The sequence below is a fragment of the Melospiza georgiana genome, chromosome 11 (genome assembly GCF_028018845.1).
Source record: "Melospiza georgiana isolate bMelGeo1 chromosome 11, bMelGeo1.pri, whole genome shotgun sequence".
Lineage (NCBI taxonomy): Eukaryota > Metazoa > Chordata > Aves > Passeriformes > Passerellidae > Melospiza > Melospiza georgiana.
In genome coordinates this window covers 4,083,088-4,101,619 of record NC_080440.1, presented here as the reverse complement: position 1 = coordinate 4,101,619, position 18,532 = coordinate 4,083,088, and the positions used below count along the sequence as shown (strand labels likewise).

Below are 18,532 nucleotides of genomic sequence, written 5' to 3'. Positions count from 1 at the left end.
ACTTCCTACAGACCAGGAATGGGATTCAGACCTGGAACTGCCAAATCTATGGGAGCAATCAGGCACCCGGATGTCTCAGTCCTATTATTTTCACTCACTGGTGATCTGAAGTGTGATTTGCAGTTTCATTTTGAAGATACTGAAGATCTGACTCGTGCAGCTCAGAACACTGCTGAAATGGGGTTTATTTTAAAATTGCTGCTATGTACAGATGTAAAATCTAGACTACAGAAGTGTCTAAATACTAAGCAGCAAAGATTACACAAATATAGCATTAAAGGATGTGCTATTTTGTTTAAGACAATAGGGGAGCACTAAAAACTAAAATGAAACTAAAATACAGATTTAAACAATCTATTAGTTCTGAAAACATAACGAAAATGTCACTTATGAAGTAGCATTTTCTCCTTGGAAACATTTATTACTATTCCAGATACTTAAGAATAAAAGCAAAATGTTTTTTAACTGAATTCACAGCTACATTTTCTAGAGGGATGATTTTATTTCTTCTATACACACATTTACAGTATTTGTCTCAGTCTTGCAAACTGTTCTGGAAACAAAAGGGCATGAGAGATGTAATTTTTTTTTTAATAAGAAGTGTCCATTACCAATTACTTTAAACTATAGCCCTGGCTCTTCATTGCATTTTTCAGGACAACTAGTCCTCTTGATTATGAAAGAAAATGTAGGCACAGGTTTAAAAAATGTATGTTGTGGGGACAGTTGACAGATTACCGCTCACGGAACTCAATTTCCCAACCCCAGGTATCACCGGCTCAAAGACAAACAGAGTTGCTCAACCTCTTTGTGTCCTTGTACCTCCATACCCAGGTGACCATGTTCAAGCAAGCAGAAAGTTGATTTAAACCTCATAATGACATCAGTTTTAAGCCATCGTCTCTCTGATAAAAAGGAATAAAATATCGTGCTGGATTGCAGCGCGCCTCGAGTCCCTCTTTCCTGCCGGCTCCTGCCGCCCCCAGCGCTCGCAGCTCATTTCCCTGCCAGAACCAGCCCTCTGTGCTTATGTTTGTGCCGTGTCTGCCGTGCAAGTCAGCACCCCTCAGGTTTTAAATACGCTCCTGGGCGAGGACTAATAGTTACACTTCCCTGCTAACCATATCAATCAATGCCACGACGGCTGAATTACCTACTGGTGTCTCCGATGTGTTACCGCACAGATTACACTTCATGCATCACCACATTCATTTCTTTCACATTACACATGAGCGTGTCTTGTCACTGCCCAATTGCCCTCCTTTGGACAGCTTAACTGATGGACTATACAATGAACCTCACTGAGCCAACTTAATGGTATAGGAGCTGTGGGAAAAATTAGCAAGGTTGAAGCCTGAGTCCGGTGGGTGTGTGGGAACAGCCCGGGATGCTTCCAACAATAAATCTGAGGCGTAATTAATGCACGTTACAACATCTTGCAAGCAGAAATGGCATTTCATCTACATGCCCTTTTATCCTGGACTCATTTCACACCTTCTCCCCATCACTTTGCATCGATGGTGACTGACCAGGTACGCCCCAAGCCTGATCCTGCAGCTCCCAGCTGGGCACCACCTTCCCATTGATCAGCCTCCAACTCCTGCACAGTGCTGCATTACACCAGGCATCCAGTTTTGGGATGCTGGGAAGTTGAACTGAGATGTGGGGAGTCAGGGGTCAGGCCCCCAAAAGCTCAGCCTCTCAACACAGGGCTCAAATACCTTCCTGGTTCTGGTAAAAATAAGCCTAAATAAAGCACGTCAGCCACACAGCAAAGCAGACTCCACTCCCCAGTTTGGCCTCTGTTTATCCATATAAGTTAATATTCACCAGCCACCTCACTCTCCTTTTTTACAGCTATGTACACAGAAAAAAAGGAGGGTGAAGAACAGAAGCAATTTTGTCTTTTCCCCTCCATTTAAGTGAACAGAGCTGAATGTAAATTCATTGTATGATTTAGAAACTAAGAACAACCCTAAGGCTGCTTTCAAGATCCCAAATCATTCAAGCTGGACTGACTCAAGCTATAAAGGTGAATGTTCAAATTTATTATGGGGCAAGGGAAGGAGAAGGCAGGATTATTCAGAAATACCAGCATCATGGTTGATGCCATGGCATGCCTGAACCATGCCAACTACAAACAGTCTGCTTTAACCACAGCAGCCAGAGCTCAGGCAAGTCTGTTGAACTGTCCCACGGCTTACAGACAAACCCAGTTTAAAAAGTAAAATAATAAATTTAAACCAAAAAAGAAAAGAGAGAATAAAACCCCTAGGTTATAATCACTGTGAAAAGTATTGTGGATTTAACTAGTGCTTTCAGTGTATCAATGTATTAAAAAAAATAAAATAAATTGGGATTTCAGCAAAGCAGTAACTTCTTGCAGAGTGCAGGACTGAATAAAGATGTAGGAGGATCTAATTGTCAATAACACCATTAGAATTAAATGGAGTTAATCCCAATTTGCCTCAGTGTGGAGGAAGGAACAGAAGCACCGAGGCAGTGACACGAAGGCTGTGGAGAGCAGCAGCCCTGTCCCCTGTCCCTGGCAGCCACAGCCAAGGGCACTCAGAGCTCCCCAGCCTGCAGGTCAGAGCTGCTCCGTGCCAGCTCACGGCCAGGCTGGGACCAGGAAGGCCCAATCAACACATCTGGGAAAGGAAAAGCTGCTCCCACACACCCTTAGCCATGCAGCCAGCAGCAGGAATCAATAAAGACTCCTCCTGTGAAGGATTCCGAGCCCAGATGAGCACGACCAGCAGCTCTGAGTCTGCCAGACTGGCTACAGCTGTGCAAACTGCACATGAACTCCAAGCCCTCTGCACCCCGCCAGTCAGAGCAGCCCAGGATTGCAGCACCGCCCTTCCCAGAAAACACCCTCACAATGCCCACCCTGCTCAGCAGAACCTTTCTGTGCTTATTATCCTATGAGCCTGTGAGCTCTTTTCCTCCCCCCATGAGACAACTCTGTGTGAGTGTGCGCCCCTGCCCTGGCTCTGCCACCCAAGCCCCTCACCTACCTTGTGCAAGGGGTTGCAAAGGCAGAGTAGGCTGCCCAGGCTGGATGGTCAGCAGCCCCTGACGCTGCAGAGACAGGAGGTGCTGCTGCTGCAACTGCTGCATCTGTAAGAGCTGCTGCTGGAAGGCCAACTGCTGCGTGGCCACTTGCTGCTGCTGGGGCTGGAAAAAACAACAAAAAAAAAATTAAAATGCACACTTGTTAATACAATAGCAAAGCAGAGGATTCACAGCGCTCCTCAACTTGCTTCAATTTCTGATGGCAGTCACTCGGTATCAAGGCCAAGCCAGTGAGCCCACTACCCCTGGCAAGGAGCCCAAGGTATGGTTAGATGCTGGAGCTAACACAGGGCTGCAGATTCCCATCTCCAACCTAAATCCCTGCTGCCATCCTAACTACAAACGTATATAGCATTTCTTGGTCCATGTGTTCATGTTTTACCCCAGACATGGCTGCGTTCCAGTGGTGGGTAAAGCAAAAGCTGATGAAAATCCTGGGTAATTCTTCGAGGCAAAGAACATGAGAATCACACCCCATGATCACATCACACTTAGATGTAACAAGAAACCCTGCACTGTGCTCTGTTTGCTCATTCAAGGGCTGTCTCAACTATTAAGGCAATTCAACTGGCTTAATTTATGGTATTTTATACTCACTCTCTTCTTCATCCATCAAGCCTCACAATACTTTCTGTTACACTGGAATTATTCTGTGCTGTATTTAAGGCTGCTACTTCTGCACTTTGAAATTTTTAATTATTCTCACTAGAAAGAAGATGGAGTTGCTTTACTCCACAGGGATGTGAACCTTGAACCTTCGAGGTGTAAAAGAACATGTTGCTTTTCTCACTACTGTACCCGGAGAAGCTTTTAACTACTCTGTTTATCACTTCTGACATAAATAAATGAGAAAAAATCAGACCTTTGAAGAAGAAAAACTTCATCTAATATTGTTAATTAGCCATGACAAACGATGAAATAACATTGTAAATCTTTCATAGAAACAGCCACTAGATTTTAATTACACACATTCATAATTTAGCAAACAACATCTTACTTGAATGTGAGTGTTTAATATGTACAGTACTCGAGGCTTCAGAGTCCTTAATTTTGTTCAGTTAAGGAAGCCTCTAGGTTTTGCTTCCATGCTCATCTTGTGTTTTATTTGCTTTGTTCTTTAAAATCCATGAAAGGCTTTGCATTTTGATAAATATCTTTTTATTTATTGTACAATGACAGGAGGAAAACTTTTGTTGTGTAAAACATCAATACATCATGCCAGTGTTTAGCAGTTCCTTGTGCTAGCCAAAAAAAATTAATGTAGATTTCCTTAGTAATTATCTGAGTGATAGAAAGATAATACAGTGCAGTAGTACAATAAATAGAAGGAAATTATCTAATATCCCTAATCTGCTAGGAATCATATCAAGGTGGAGGTCTTATACACATTATGGCTAACAATTATGGAAAGAAAATTAACTCTTACCAAACTGCACACTTTCACAAACAAACCCCAGCCAGATCCCAAGCTTTTTGTCACCTTTCCTTGACACCAAGCCAGAGGATCGCTGGCCCCATTCCCTACTGGTGTTACACAGGGAGAAAGTCCCACCAGAGCTGCTGGAGCACGACTGACAGACACCAACTGTGGGTTTGACCTCCACCTTCTCGTGCCACCATGCCCCATCAATCCTAATACGGCAACTGACTGAATACCCACAACTCTGAGAGCCAGCCATTCTATTAGTCTTATTTATAAACTCAATTTATCTTACTTCCAAAGAAAACCTTGGACTTCAGGAACACATCTAAACAAATAGGTGTTTGGATATTCTGAAACTCGGAGAGTTTACATTTCTTTGCAACAGCTTGCTCTGACACATCCATTTGTTGCAACTATTTGCAACAGCACCATATGCATGCAGGCCCCAGCAACAGTTGTATTGAGCTAAAGTAACGTTTCCCCTCCATAAATATTAATTTTAAAATATATACACTTAATGAATTTATATTAATGTATTTATATTATTAGTACCAGTAGTAAGCTATGTTTTACCTATTTGCCATAAGAGTGCAAAGTTAGCACATAGGGTTTTTTTAAAAAAACCCTTTATATCAATTGAATGACGCCCTTCTGGATGTCTTCTCAGCTATCCTAAGAAAAGCTCTTGAACACACTCTACTTTGAAAAGCCAGGATATAAAAGTATACAAGGCCCATTGTCCAAGAAAGAATTTAAAAGCAAGACATGTTGCCAAACTGCGCTCCCCACCCAGTTACCAAACACAGGATACAAGGCAGTTTGTTTACTTCTCACAATTGAATGCATACAAAAAAGGTCTCGGTGCAGTCCTGTTGTCAGGTCAGTAGTCAGTGTTAAAATGCTGAAATATCCTGATAAAACTTGCATTTTTGATCCCCTCCCTAAAGCTTCTGTCAAAGGTCTGTTTTCCTTTCTTAGGCTACTCCCTACTGCCTAACATAAACTGTCACAGCGCCGGAGGACAAACGGCCCCGCTCGGGAAACCGCGCGCTCCGTCCAGCGCCGCGGCTGCGCCAGACCCTGAGCACCCCCAGCTCTGGGGAGCCCCGAATTGTCCAGGGGAGAGCAGGAACAGGGCTGAGACCCCCCCAGCACCTCTGCCCCTCGCTATCGGGCACTGCTCAGCCTCTGCTACCCGCACAGCCCTCGAGTGAAACCCCAGGCACCTCGCTGGGGTCTGTCTGCTGCTCTGCTCGGGGCCCGGGTCCCGTTCATTTGCGGGGCTGGGGAGGTTTGTTGTGCTTTCCTTTTTTCACCAGAGCACAATAGGACAAGGCACTCACAAAATGACTTGGGGGATGCCGTACATGAATGCGCTTGTTCCATCTGTCAAGGTACAAGCTCAGCCCTCGTTAGCACGGCAGCCGCCGGCCCCCACCACGGCACTGCCCGTCAGTTTTCAGTGCCAGAGAGAGGGGGAAGAAATAAAATAATACAAGACCACCTTTACCATGCTAATTTAGCAAGAATAACCTCCTTAAGCTGGGCTGAACAAACCTGTGGGGTGAAATGCATTGTTGAAATGGATCTCCACTAAAACCATCAGCAAAAATACTCCCCCCCCAAACCCCTAGAATAAGCTGGAGAGAGTTAGGTCCTTGTTCTCTTTCCAGCTATCGTGTTAAAATGCTCTTCTTGAAACAGGAAGGAGTCCTTTCTTATTGTTGCTTTCGCTAGTGTAATATCAGAAGTGTGACCACAGTAAATCAGTGTGTTAGATATTGAAATGCCATCACATTGTCTAACTTCCCTTCTTGTCTTTTTTAACACAAAGTATTTTTTTTCTTTAAGCTCCAAGCCCTCATCTTTGTGTCTGAGATGCTCTCCTGTCTGACAACAGCAATTTAGAAGAGTTAACTTTTATCGTTCATTCTGCTGTGTAACTTTCCCCTTCAAATTTCTTTATCTGCCCTCTGAGCTCATCTGAACTTTCATGTTCTCCCAGCATGTAGGCTTGCATTCAAAACTATGTCTAATAGACCAAATAAGAGGTTAATAAGAAGTGGCAACAGAAAGAAAAAATACAATCCCTGGTAACTGATAAGAATGACAGTGGCAGCCCTTTATTGTTTGTCTTCAAATATAGAGTTAAAGATCTTTAAAAAACTAAATTTTGACGCCTTTGAAAAGAAAGAAGCACAAAATAACAACAGGGGGTTATTGCCTGCCAGCCACAGGGGAGAAGCTCCATAATTCTTATTCTCCCTTTTGAAGGCTGTTAGAAATCTGATTCAAAAAAGCAACAGCAGAAGGAGAAAGCCTCTTGAGGCTATCGCCATTTCCTGTGATCATGCATAATGCGTTTCAAAAGTGGGTTTTTACCAATTCTGTTGATCAATTGCACCTCCTTCATATTCCCTCTTTTTTCTGCTGTGTTTACATCTGATGTGACTCAATGACAAGCGCTGTCTGAGACTGTGAAACAGACCTGTCATGTTGATTTATGGGCGCATCAAACCACGACTTGTCCAAACTGAAGCTCGCAGTTCATTAATTAGAGAGTTGTGACTTTGAAGTCAGCTTTCAGACTGTGGTTTTTAACATTTGGCTTAATTTATATGCTCTTGAATGTGGATCTCTAAGGAAAAAACTGAAATTCCCTTCTTGTCTTTGAACTTCTTTTGACCGCACAATAATCATTTCTTTGTCCAGAGTGATGCCTGCATCCCAGAGTCATTAACGCGCATTGAACTGCCACTGATGAGTAAGCCCTACTGAATTAGAAAAACAGCCAGCAAAACAAAGCTGAGAGCATTCTGCACAGTGATATCTCACAATTACATGCCTTCCCTCCCTGTGCCATTTCCATTTTAATTACTGTTAGTCCTTTAGATTTACATTTTAGACACTTTTTAATCTGTTCCCTTTTTATTATAGTGGCGCCCGTAAGCGCGCTATGGTTAAGGTTGTGTCAGCGTTTCCATTATAAACCCCCCTGTTTTCAGGGGTTTATAACTCAGCTGGAAAAATTCACTCTGGGTTGAAACTTGGCACAGGTGGCACGATTTGCCGAAATTTCAAGGGGAATGGGGAGCAGAAATCAGTGCATGCTTTGAGCAACACCCCTTGTCAGGTGACACGAGCGCAGCCGCTGTCACCGGACATCGCCCAGTGTCTCGCGCCAAGAGGCAGCTTTCTAGGATCTACCTAAGCCAGCACTGATGTCAGATTAAACAGGAAAGTCTCAGACTCCTCCACACTTATCAGCTGGGGTCAGCACCTTAAAGTAAATGTAATTGCAGGAAAATTAAATCTAAGCACACCAAAACCAATGAAGCTTTGGATGTGACAGGTTAGGTTGGAAGGGAAGGACAGGCAGAAACTACCCTGGCCTGTCCTCTCCAGTTATGGACCATGGTAGCATCAGAGCAAGGACTCCTGCCACCTCTTCTGTGTGTACCACTGATGCTGCTCCAGCGTGAGGAATGTGCAACCAAAACCTCCTTGGCTGGAAATGCAAGCCCAAACTCAACATCTCTCGGCATTCTGCCTTGTTTAGAGAGGACAGCAGCGATCTGGGCCTGCTGCCTTGCCCCCTCCCCTCTCCACCATAACTAACTCCCCAAAGCACTCTCCCAAGATACAAGTCTAGATGCCTGCTCCAGGACTCATACCAAACAGCAAGGCCTGGTCCTCTGCTATAAAATATGTGGCAGCGAGCAAATGGAAAGCACAGGAAAACACAGGCGAAAACAGGACAATAACTCTAAATCTGAAAGCTGAGGCCCGATAGAGTCAGTTCAGTTGTGCAATCATTTATAAGATGAATGACAGTTTAATAGCCACTAGACAGTCCCCAGGGATCTGTGGTTTGAAAGTAAAATGGGTATTGTCTGTACCTCTTTAGGCTGTTTTCCAGCATGTTGTTGCTGTAAAAGTTGAAGCTGCAACTGTTCCTGTTGTTTCTTATAAAACTCTTGAAGCTGCTGCTACAAAGAAAAGGAAAGATGGTAAGTAACAAAGTGGAGAGCCAATTCAGTGTCCCTTTTGGTGTAACACACAAACTGTGATTTGAAAAATAGCATCCTTTTATCTGTAATGGTCTGACCTTTAGTTTGAAACTCAACAATAAATTCAGTGCACACTGACTATTCTTGGCATTATCGTTTGAAAAGTAATCTCCAAAATGAACTGATGAAAAACATACCATTTTCTACACAAACTAATTAAAATAAGGCAAGGAATGACCTTTGATTGTAACAACAAAGCCAAAATGCCCTTGCTGAGAGAGCCTGGCGGATCTCTGTTGTGAAACACACATGCTTTCTAAATGATAGGGTTTGACTGTATTAAGTGTTGTTCAATACATGCATAGACATCCTGGGAAATGCTCTCCTCCTCCCGTTGCCCAGATGTGCTCCACGCACAGGCAGCGCTCCGGCTGCGGGCAGGACGGAGCCTGGGAGGCAGGAGGAGCAGGCAGGGTTGGGCTGGGGGGATGCTGACACCCACCCACCCGGGCTCCCTGAGACCCCGCTGTGCCAAACCCTGTGATAACAGAGCCTCGGGGCTTGTTGGTGGCCAGCTTCCAGCTGAGAAAGGACCACGGGCTGCAAGAAGCTCTGACACACAGCCCAGCATATGTTGGCTGAAATCAAACAGGCTTGCAAACCTCTCCACTTCTGTTTCCACAGCCCTTTACGGTTCCAGATGGAAATAACGAGGTCTAAATTGGGAAGTATGGCCCTTCTACCTTGTTTATTCCAATTAGTCAGGGCACACCAAGCCTTCTGAGGGATGCAGGCAAAAGCAACAGGGACATCTGCCGAAGTCCTGACACTTAAATATGCATCTGTATTATTTAGCTGATCCTGGAAACACTCCTAGCACTGCTCTCTGGATTTGTTTCCAGTAGCTATTTCTAGAATTAAAAACAAAAGAGCAGTCAGTGCAGCTCACAGCATGGCTGCTCCAAGGTTCAGACTTGAGATGTGGGCAGCTTCTTTCCCCAAGGGTGCTCCAGGAGGTGAAGCCTCCAGCATCCACAGGGGCCACCTGAGCAGCTGTCAAGGAAACAATTACCTGTTGAAGCATGAGTGCCTGCTGCTGTTGGAGCAGGACTTGGAGTTGCTGGGGAGTTAGCACTTGTTGCTGGAGGATCTGCTGCATTTGCTGGGGAGTGATCACTTGAGGTGTCATCATAGCCACCGACACTGGAACCTGAAGGCCAAGAGGAGACAGAGAGGGTCAGAGCACATCCCCACAGCTCCTCCATCATCCCCATGCCAGGGGAGCCCATTTCTGGCATCAAGGGGGCTGAATGTGAGTCCTCACAGCCCACCCTGGCCGGCACACAGGTACTGACCACACCTTCCTAAATTCCCCTTTTGCAAAACACTATCGGATGGAAATTCCTTAAAGCAAGTAATATGGTAAAGATTTGTTTATTTGTACAAGAAATCATCAGCTGGGTCCTTCCCCTCCCAGAAAGCCCTTCTGTAGAGAAATCCAACAGCCAAATATCCCACGCTGATGGGATCTAGACCCTATTACGACAGGTTTTTCAGAAAATTGAAGGAAGGCTCAGTGATGTGAATAACAGCACTAGACTCCTATGCAATTTTTACAGAAAGGCCCTACCACGATGTCTTTACCATTCCATATTCACCCAGCATACAGATGTCTTCAATTCTTTCATATTATGTGAGATACCATTAAAAGCCGCTTTCCATGACATTTCAGTGACAAACAGCTACAGTGATGAACTTGATAGCATTTCATATTTGCAACTGTTAACACGTTTCTGCACGGGCATCTTTGCAAGGAACCTGTACACTGTATCTGAAAGGATGATGTCTTGTTCAGATAAAACACTGACATTAAAATGACAGGCTGTCTTGGCCAAGGTTACACAAATTGTATTCAAGCGGATACCTAATGACAATGCTATGAATTCTGCAAGCTTTCTAGAATGTAATTTAGCTATTCAAAATAATCACTGCACTTGTGTTTAATTTGCAGACTACATGAGAACCATTTTGTCAGTCCCAGTAATGCAAGAAGACTATTTCCCTAGAAACCCACCCCTCTACCCTCCATTCCAAAAAAGGAAAAGAAAAAGAAGGGAAAAAACAATAGAGGAAAAGACAAAACCCGTATGAGTTTTAACAGTAATATTGAAGCACCTTACTTTTCGATAGTTTTAAATCAAACACATGACAGCACAAAACTAAAAGCACTAAAGGATATACTTTGCTAAAAAGGATCCCCTGTCATCTCATGTATTACAATAAAAGCTAATAATATGTTTAGCACTTTTTCTGTGCACCACTTTTAAAAAAAATCAGCAGACAATAGCTGATCAGAAGATAAAGGAGTTCAAAAAAAAAAACCTCCAGTGTAGTAGTAAGCAAGAGAGAAATGCAGTATTAATTTTATGTAACATAATGTCTTAATATGCAGTTTATCTTGACTTTTTCACATGATTTGTCCTGTCATTTGCATAGCAAGCTCTCATTCCTAATTTCACAGTCATTATGCACTGATGTCCTGATTTCTCAGCATCACTAATCTTGATGAACTAAAAATGGTTCCTGAAGGTCAGACACATGTACAGTGCACATCTCCCCGTGTTGTTGTGTACATGTCACGTGCCAGGGCCAGACACTGCCTCCAAAATGTTTACCTGAGCAGAGCCCAGCACCATCCCATGACATCCCATTAATGCCGACATGGTGAGGTCCTCTGAGCACTTCCCGTGGCACAGCACATTCCCACATCACTGATGGGGTGGGCAAAAGGAGATTTAATTACAGGACAAACACCAGAACCACCAAAACCAGTGGTCATTCTCTCATGGTGCCATGTCCCTGTACCTATGGGAAAGCCACCACCCTGCCACGCAGGACCAGCTCTGAGGACACTGAGTCATCAGGACGGGTAATCCCATTAATTCAGAATATCTTAATCCACAGTCTTTTACAAACTTTTCTGGGAGTAGAAAAATTATTTAATTAAATCCTGCCATCACTATCTTCGCCCCAAAGCGTGACTCACCTTCATTATTCTCATCCCCAGAGAAGTTTACTTTACCCTGGGGTTTGTACTACCTCTTATTGAAGCTGGACCAAGCAAACAGAAGAGGAAGCATGCTTAAGTATGTTTTCTGTGCCCTTCTTGGAAGATAGACAAGACAAATACTCTTCAGTCAGATTTATGACGACAAGCAGGGATGCAGACAGGAATAGGGTGGGGTGCTGTAAACCCTACACATCGGTGATTAATCCAAAGGGCTGCATTCTGCCGTCAGCTGGGCAGGGACAACTCCCATTCACTTCCATGGCCTCTCTGCACGTTTATCTTGGGACAGATCTGGCGATTAGGCCCTATCTTTGAAAACTGGCCACGTACCTTCCAGTAACAAATCTCTTAGCTGCACACTCCTCGCTAGAACAGAAGCACTTAAGCAGAAAGAAAAAAATAATGCATGTATGTACTGCACACAGTGACAGAGTACAAGTACACAGAGTACGAGTTTGTGTCGGTCTGTTTGACTTCATTTTACCATCTGAAACCACATTTTCACACCACACCTGCGCTTCTAAAGAAGGTGCTGCCTTCCATTTATAAACACAGCTAACAGCCACATTTAGCCATGGCCTGTACTTTAGTTTATCACAAAAGCAACTTACGGAAACCTTGCACAAACAAACCTAAATGAACTAGAAACTATTGTGTTAAAAATTACAACACACATCCCGGACGAGTGTGGGCACACACATACGGTCTGACGGACTTTAAATAGTTAAGAATGATGGCCTATATATCCACTCTCTTAACTCCCAACGTCCAACTTTCCCATGTAGCTAGTCCCTGGTAATACTAGGAATCAAAGGGCATGCAGCACCAGCAATAGGCTATTATAGCCCACACTTTATTACCCATTACTACTGAGGTCATTAGCGGTAAGAGTGATTGTACCGGTCTTAACCTATTGATCATTGTAACTACTATCATTTAATCCCGTGTTGAATGTCTGGAAAGCTGCTAAAGGCACACAAGAGAGAGTGCTTTAGTGATGAGAAATATAGCCAAAGCTTGGAAATTACACTTTGATTCATAAAATCTAGCCAGTGGTTTAAATCAATAGTATTTAAAACAGTCATGTAAGTTCTTAACTACAGCTGTCTAATATTTATGGGTCCCTTTTTGAGTGTACTCAGTCAAAACTAAACTTTATTTTAGATACTGTGCTATATACTTTATATTATGTTAGATAAAAAATATTTATTTCTGATATTTTGTCTGATAGTAAGTGAAACTTAAACCAAGAGCTATAAATTCATTTTAGATTTCTATCTCTCAGATGTCAACTTAAATGTGTTGCCAAAAAAAATTACAAACCAACTTTAAAAATGACTTAACTGTTTAAGTACATGAAAATGAGCATGTTTTATGAGTTAACAATGAATCACAGAAGGCAGTCTATGAAGAACTAAAATAATTCTGTCTTACTGCCTTCAGGGAGTTGAAGTTCAAATTAAACTACTGGCAGATATATTTAAAGAATGCTAGGTTAGCATGCAGAGAAGAAATCAATCTTTTTATTTTTTCTTTCAAGTTGTTTATTTCTATTTTGCACTTGAAACATGATTGTTGTTATTGATATGATTAATGAACTACTTTTGGTATTGTTGACTGATAACAATAGGGTGTGGTAGATACCCAGCTGCATGTAAACCTGGCAGCAAAGGTAAAAATACAGCTGCAATTTGGCTTTGGGAGCTGTGCTAGTATGGACCTGCTGACATGCTAATACCATCAACGGCAAAAAATGTCTTTAATACTCACAATTGTCTTCGCTCACTGTTTCTGTTTCTCCCAGGGTTTTGCCTCCGGTCCTCTGCATCCCCCAAAGCCCTCCTGGCCCCACAATCCCTTCTGAGACCCTCCCATTTCAAGCCCCAAAAATGCCCTATTTTGGCAAGACCGACCAAGGGAAACTTCCACAAACTTGGGCCAAGCTCCTCTTTAACTTCCCCACGAAATTACAGCAGGGATGCATTTGTCACTCCTCCACACAACCCAGACAAGGGTCACGGGGATGAAAATGATTTAGTCCTATTTAATCATCTCCATTCCTTCATTTTTGGTGATATTAATATAATTAAATACTAGCTAAATAATTTCAAGTAGTTTAATCTTGTATGAAGGGAAAAAAAAAAAAAAAAAAAGGAAAAAAGAAGAATGCCATTTTCACACCCCGTGCCTCCGATGCTGGATACGGCTGTAGTCCTGTTAACTGTCAGCAGGCATGCATGGAAGATGGGGAGGATTTCCTTAATTCATAAAGAATAACTCTGCCAGAAAATCCTTTTCTCCTGCAATCTATGTTCGAACTTGATTTCAGTCAGCCCTCATCCCAGGCACCTTGGATTTCCAAACAGCAATTCTTCGGTTAAAGATTTTGTGATAAAAGTTAAACGGAGCAAAACAGCTGAACACAGAAAAGAACAAGTCGCTGAGGAATAGTTAAAAATACTGAACTACAGTAAAAATAGCTACGGCCAGACAAAACCAAACAATGAACTTGAGCTGCCCTATTAGCAAGACATTAAATGCAATATATTTAAAATATAAAAAAAAATTCAGGCGGAACAATGCAAAACAGGAGAAGATAAAGCACTGACACCCTGGCAAGCAGAGAGGCACGATGCCACAAGCCAGAGCAGAGCCCAGCAAAGTAAGAAGTGCTGAGGGCAGGCAGGACCTGCTTCCATCCCGAGACTAAAACATTTCCGACCCAGTATTTCATCCTCCAAAACCCCACACAAAAAACGCCACTGTCGGAATTATTCAGGCAGGAACTGCAGTGCTGGTTCATTATGCGAAATGGAATCTCACTTTTAGACTTAGTTCTTTTGCCATAATACAGCACAGCACATTAAGACAGGTAATGTTTATTATATTAATGTAAAATCAGCTAAGTAGTCTGTCATTAGCATAACTGTGCTCTCTGTAACAATACAACTCCCTTTTGTAAGAGGGAAAAAAACCTCTTTAAAATTAAATTAGCATTTTATTATTATAATTTTGTTTATTGTATTTTATCAGGAGTGAAGATCTCTTTCTGACCCACAGAAAGCAAAGCGATGGGCTATGCTGACATTCCCTGGCATGTCAGGATGTCTGCCGTCTTCTGCATTCTCTTCTAGCTGAGGAAAAATGGGAATATTTTCGTATTTGTTTACAGAATGAAACATCTGATCTTATCTTCCACTTCTCATGCATACCAGGTTTCTCACTAAGTGCCAGGATAATTGTTTCTGCTATAATAAATACCCATTTAATTTGCATAAAAATATAAAGTTTACATAAATTAAATCCTTTCTACATCTAACATTTGTCAAATAGAGACTAAACCAGAAGATACACACACACATCCAAATACCCCTTTAAAAAGATGAGTGAGATTTTAAGCTTGAGATAACCATCATAATTTTTCACATTTTAAAAAGTTACCATTTTTGTTTCCATCTCTAGCATGAAAGGAAAAATTATATAACCTGCTGTACATGGTTTGAAATAGTGGTGATTTTATAATGATTCACTTTAAAACTAAAAAAAGAAAAAAAGGGAAAAAAACCTGCATTTTTTTCCAGAGTTTAGGAAGGGACATGTTAGATCAAAATATTCTGCCAAAAAAGCCTCAAATAAACCAAAAGCAATCCTGCTTAGAAACATCCAAAATACCCCTAAAGCCCTTGAAAACCCCTTGAAACCCTCTCTCCCAAACACCCTTAATATACTGAGAATGATCATGGTGTCAGACTCCTTACATTTGTGTATTAATTCATACATACATTATGGAGAGCTTAATTAAATAATAAAACACCACGACTGAAGCAGCAACATTTAATATGCCCAGAATTTCATGTGAGTGAAAGAGAAGTGTTATACAGAGGGGATTTTTCTTTATTCTTTTTTTTTTTTTCTTAGGGCAGATTTTAAAGAACTGCAACTCCCAACAGATTTCTAGGAAGGATGAGCCCCCTCTACATCCCTGGCTATTTTTTCCTGCAAGAATCAAATCCATAGCTGCCTGCTCTTCAAACCCCGGGCATTTGAGATGACGTACATTGTCGTGGCCAGTTGAAAAAAAAAAAATTAGTGATTCTTGAAAAAAAAAAAAAAAAAATCCACCTAGTTAAATCATGCTGTTTATTTCCCACACAAACCAGAGCTCTGCTTAAACACTCGGGTTGGATTTGCCACTCTGATTCCAAGCGACGCCTCGATAACAGTTGTAAACTTTATTTGCTTAAAAATGTGCAGGTTTTCACACCTATGGCAGACACCTACAGCTGAACATCACAGCTAAGCACAACGGTGCAAATTAGATTCTAATGAGAAAACATCAGTTGCTTCTTTGACAATTTTGCCATTCACTGATTTACTTCTAATGAAGACGCACTCCAACCAGCCAGCTCGCCGTGGTAAAGGTCAAAGCACGTTCAAAAAAATGCCTCACAAAATCAAGGCAAATGGGAAACCCGCAAAGAAACCTTCTCATAAAGTGGCGTGGCAATTAGAGTAATTGTGCAAAAAGCCGTCTTCGGTAAAAAGTAAAAGAAATTAAGCTGCCACTACTGTAACAGGTTAGATGAAAATCAAAATTTAATGTATTCTCCCTTGTGTCATCTTGTTTTGTCAAGACATCAAATAGAATTGGAAAGTACAAAATAACAAGCCCTTGAGAAATCACAGAAGCCGACCTTTTTGATGTTGTTGGTTTACCTTGTTCTCAGTTATTTGAACAATGATGTTTCAGATTTAAGGGCAAGATAAAGCTTAAAAATTAAAACCCGTTGTCAGTTTGGGGAGGAGGGGTTGTTGTCCCTCCCAAATAACAGAGCATCTTACCTAATCAATGAAGGCAAATCCGTCCGAAACTAGTGCACAGAACAATTAGCAATTCCACTTATTTGTTCAATATTCAGTCTGGGTTCTATAACATTCATTCAACTTCAATACAGACTACAGATCCTCCTGCTAGCGCAGGAAACTGCACTGGAAAGGTTAAAAAGAAGAAAAAAAAATAAAATAGAAGAAAAAAAGGCTGGGGCAGAGATATTTGCCAGTGCTGCTTCTCTCCCAATCTCTACACAGCCACTTCAATCTGCAGATGAGTACATGGTGGATTTTTTTTTCCCCTTTCCTTTTAACTGGAAAGCGAAGCTGAACAAGTAAGCACCTTATAAAAACAAAACAGGACAGAACATTTTAACTGAACTACAGCAAAGTAGTTTCCAGTAATGCAGTTCTGCTCTCAATAAAACAAACAAACTGCTTAAAACCAGCCAAGCCTTTCACCAAACAATAACAAATTTAGTTTATGGTGTCAGGACTTTCCCACAATCTAGTTCTGCAGGTGTTGATAAAACTACCCCAGCTACCACTTTTCCCTAGCAAAGAGGGGAGAAAAACAACACCAGTAAGTTACCCTGCTACTGAGAAACCTTTACAGAAAGTAAATCCAAGTGCTGTGTCCTCCCAGCTCACGTTTGTCTACAGCAGCTCTGAAAAGACTAAGAAATACAGCGCAGAAAAGCACAGGAGCTTTTGAAACTCCCTGAACTTCTGAATGTAAAAATCCTTCTCCCCTTACCTTTCTTCAGCTGCCGGAGCATGTAATCACAGACACAGAAACCAAGGCATTTTGCACCGAAATAATAATTTCAGGATTTTAAAAACAGCTTCATTCTCAAGCATCAAGGGTGCTTGAGCACTGTCAGGTTAAAACGGTGCATAAGAAATTGCTCTGACTGCCCTACCTCACCTTCAATCCCTAAAAATGCATTTCATCCTTCTCCACACAACTGTTGCAACCCTTTTCTTCCTTGCACACAACTAAAACCAACTGCACTCGTGCAGACATCAGAGCCCACTGTCCATCAGTGCAACCATCCATCTGTGACCCCTCTACCGTGGGCTCTGATCACTGTTCACACCCCAGCACCAATTTCAGCGTGGGGTTAAGAGCTACACTCCTAAAACATGTGCAGGGCTCACTCAGCCCCAGAAGAACGTGAGGCACCCACACCTTCCTCTGAGCACTGAGGTCCCTGCAAAAACAGCGCAGGGATTTTATTTCTTCCCTGTCAATCCCATTGTATTTATGACTTCTCTTTAGTTCAGCTGGATGACTGGTCAGAGCATGTCTCTGAGCTTTTTTTTTTCTTTTAAAGCAAAAATAACAGTGCTTAGAAAAGGGAGGGCACAATGGCACAGCACAGTAAAGTGAATGTTAAACAAGACTCAGAAAAAAAAACAAACCAACTGTAGCAAACAAAAAAAATTTCAAAGCAGCCCTTCCTATCATAAGCTTTCTGATGATTTATGGTTTACCAACTCAGCAAGGTTACGCAACACTGCATGCCTTTAGATGCATTATTTGAGTCAGTTGAGATTTAATTAAGATCACAGCCTCCAAAATCCCTGTCAAATGAAAATTCACAGAAGACAATACACTATATATCCTCATGCAGATAGTCTCCATTCCATGCTCTGGAATAACATAAGTTAATCCTCGTTTCTATGGTGGCAGACAAAAGTTCACTAATTTTGTTTTCTTTTGACACTTGTGTTGTTTTCTGTTTTATGTCATGAGATCATTCCCTTTTGAGAGGGGAGGGGAGCTGATATAGGGGGAGAGGAGGGAGAGCAATATGTCTGAATATGGCAGCAGATGTATTTTGACATTCTCACAGCTCTGCTGTGATGTCATCAAGTTTTCATATAATTAACCCCTGCCAGTAAGAGCATCCTTTTATGACATCTGTCCATTGGGAAGAGGAGGAAGGAGTCAGGGAAAAAAGCACAAAAAGTCTTGCTCTCACACTAAAACCAAAATCAAACAAAATTAAATTAAGGCTACAAAACAGCATTTACATCTTCCTTCTGTATCAGTGACTGGCTTTCCCCAATTCATTATCTGCCCCAAGTCCCTGCTCACCTCCGAGGTGCTCTGAA

The 18,532-nt window shown here is 42.0% G+C and overlaps 1 protein-coding gene across 6 annotated transcripts in view; it reads right to left on the bottom strand.

Annotated features, from left to right (window-relative positions):
* Positions 1-18,532, bottom strand: part of FOXP1 (forkhead box P1) — a 218,312-nt gene that overhangs the window by 65,965 nt on the left and 133,815 nt on the right. For 5 of the 6 annotated variants that reach the window (XM_058031758.1, XM_058031759.1, XM_058031763.1 and 2 more), the window contains 3 exons: positions 9,584-9,721; positions 8,401-8,490; positions 3,021-3,180 (listed from right to left, as the gene is read on the bottom strand). In XM_058031758.1, the coding sequence (XP_057887741.1) occupies positions 3,021-3,180; positions 8,401-8,490; positions 9,584-9,721 (388 nt within the window). The remainder of the gene's footprint in view (positions 1-3,020; positions 3,181-8,400; positions 8,491-9,583; positions 9,722-18,532) is intronic. The other variant, XM_058031760.1, reaches the window with a different exon arrangement.